This window comes from Nestor notabilis, unplaced genomic scaffold, assembly GCF_000696875.1.
Source record: "Nestor notabilis isolate BGI_N333 unplaced genomic scaffold, ASM69687v1 scaffold668, whole genome shotgun sequence".
Lineage (NCBI taxonomy): Eukaryota > Metazoa > Chordata > Aves > Psittaciformes > Psittacidae > Nestor > Nestor notabilis.
In genome coordinates, this window is record NW_009940318.1 from 1 (window position 1) to 1159 (window position 1159).

General features: G+C 61.0%; 1 protein-coding gene across 1 annotated transcript; it reads right to left on the reverse strand.

The window, feature by feature from the left end:
• Positions 1-378: 378 nt before the first annotated feature.
• On the reverse strand, positions 379-466 carry LOC104410173 (zinc finger protein CKR1-like; the record flags this gene model as incomplete). The annotated part of the gene is made up of 1 exon (XM_010020269.1): positions 379-466. A coding segment is annotated over exon 1 (88 nt), but the record flags the coding sequence as incomplete, so codon positions are not given.
• Between the last annotated feature and the right edge of the window lie 693 nt (positions 467-1159).

Here is a 1159-nt window from a genome sequence, read left to right on the forward strand (position 1 = left end):
GTCCCTCCTCCGCTGCTTTTCCACTCACCAGCCCCTGTGCTGCTGGGAAACGGGGAAAGGAGGAGAAGGGCAGAGAGTGGCCTCGGCCGGAGCTGGGGGTGGCATTTAAACCACTGCAGGAGGAACAGGACTCCCCTACGCTTGGTCACCCAGGGGCGATGCGAGAGATCCCAGTCTGGACGGGGAGCACATCCCGTTGCCCGTATTCCCAATTAAATACAAATGCAGAGAGCTCAATAACATTTTCCTTTAAATTAAGGAGGGGGCTTGGGGAAATCCCAAACCTGGATTCATCTTCCCTCGCTTGTGAGCCCTTTGCTTCCCTGACGGAAACAGGGAAATGAGAGGAAGGAAAAGGGGATGTTTGTGTTTGCTCACCGAGGGACATCAGTGTCTCGTAGCTCTCCTGCATCACGTCCCGGTACAGCGCCTTCTGCCGCGGGTCCAGCAGCACCCACGGCTCCATGGTGGGGACGAGGAGGGTTTCTCCCTCCGTTCCTCACTCACGGCTCCCCAAAATCCCCTGTGGGCAAGAGAAACCCCTCAAAAAGAAGGAAGATCCCTTCCTCTTGCCTGGGTTGGGATGCTTTTCCCGGGGTCCCATGGGACATGTTGGGGTCTGTTCCCTCCATCCAGGACATCCACGCAGCAGCCTGGGGACAGGAGGGTCCCTATTTTCCCAGCAGACCCCATCCCACAGCAACCTCTGCCTTCCTCCCCCTGCATCCCAGTTCCCCCGGTCCCCATCTCACTGGGAATCCACCTTCCCAGGGGCACTGGGGGGAATGGGACACATCCCTGGAGCCGGTGCCCCATCCCTGCGGAGCGCTGGCAACATGCAGAGCTCCGTCTCCATCCTTCTTATCCACCGTCCTCTCCCTTATCCCCTCCTCCTGCTGGGAACACCCCAGGGCCGCATCCCGCAGGCTCCCGGCTCCGATGAGGAGCAGCGGCTCATCCCTGCGCAGGGTCCCCCCGTTACCTGCACTCCCAGATCAGGACTCACCGTCTGGAGCTGCTTCCGCACGGAGAAACGTCCTCCCTTTCCAGGCTGCGAGGAGATGGGGATGCACAGACCCCCCCTTTGCACCCCGAGGCCCTCCCAGCCTCCCGACAGCGGGGCACAATGGAGGCGATGCCGGGCATGGATCTGCTCCGG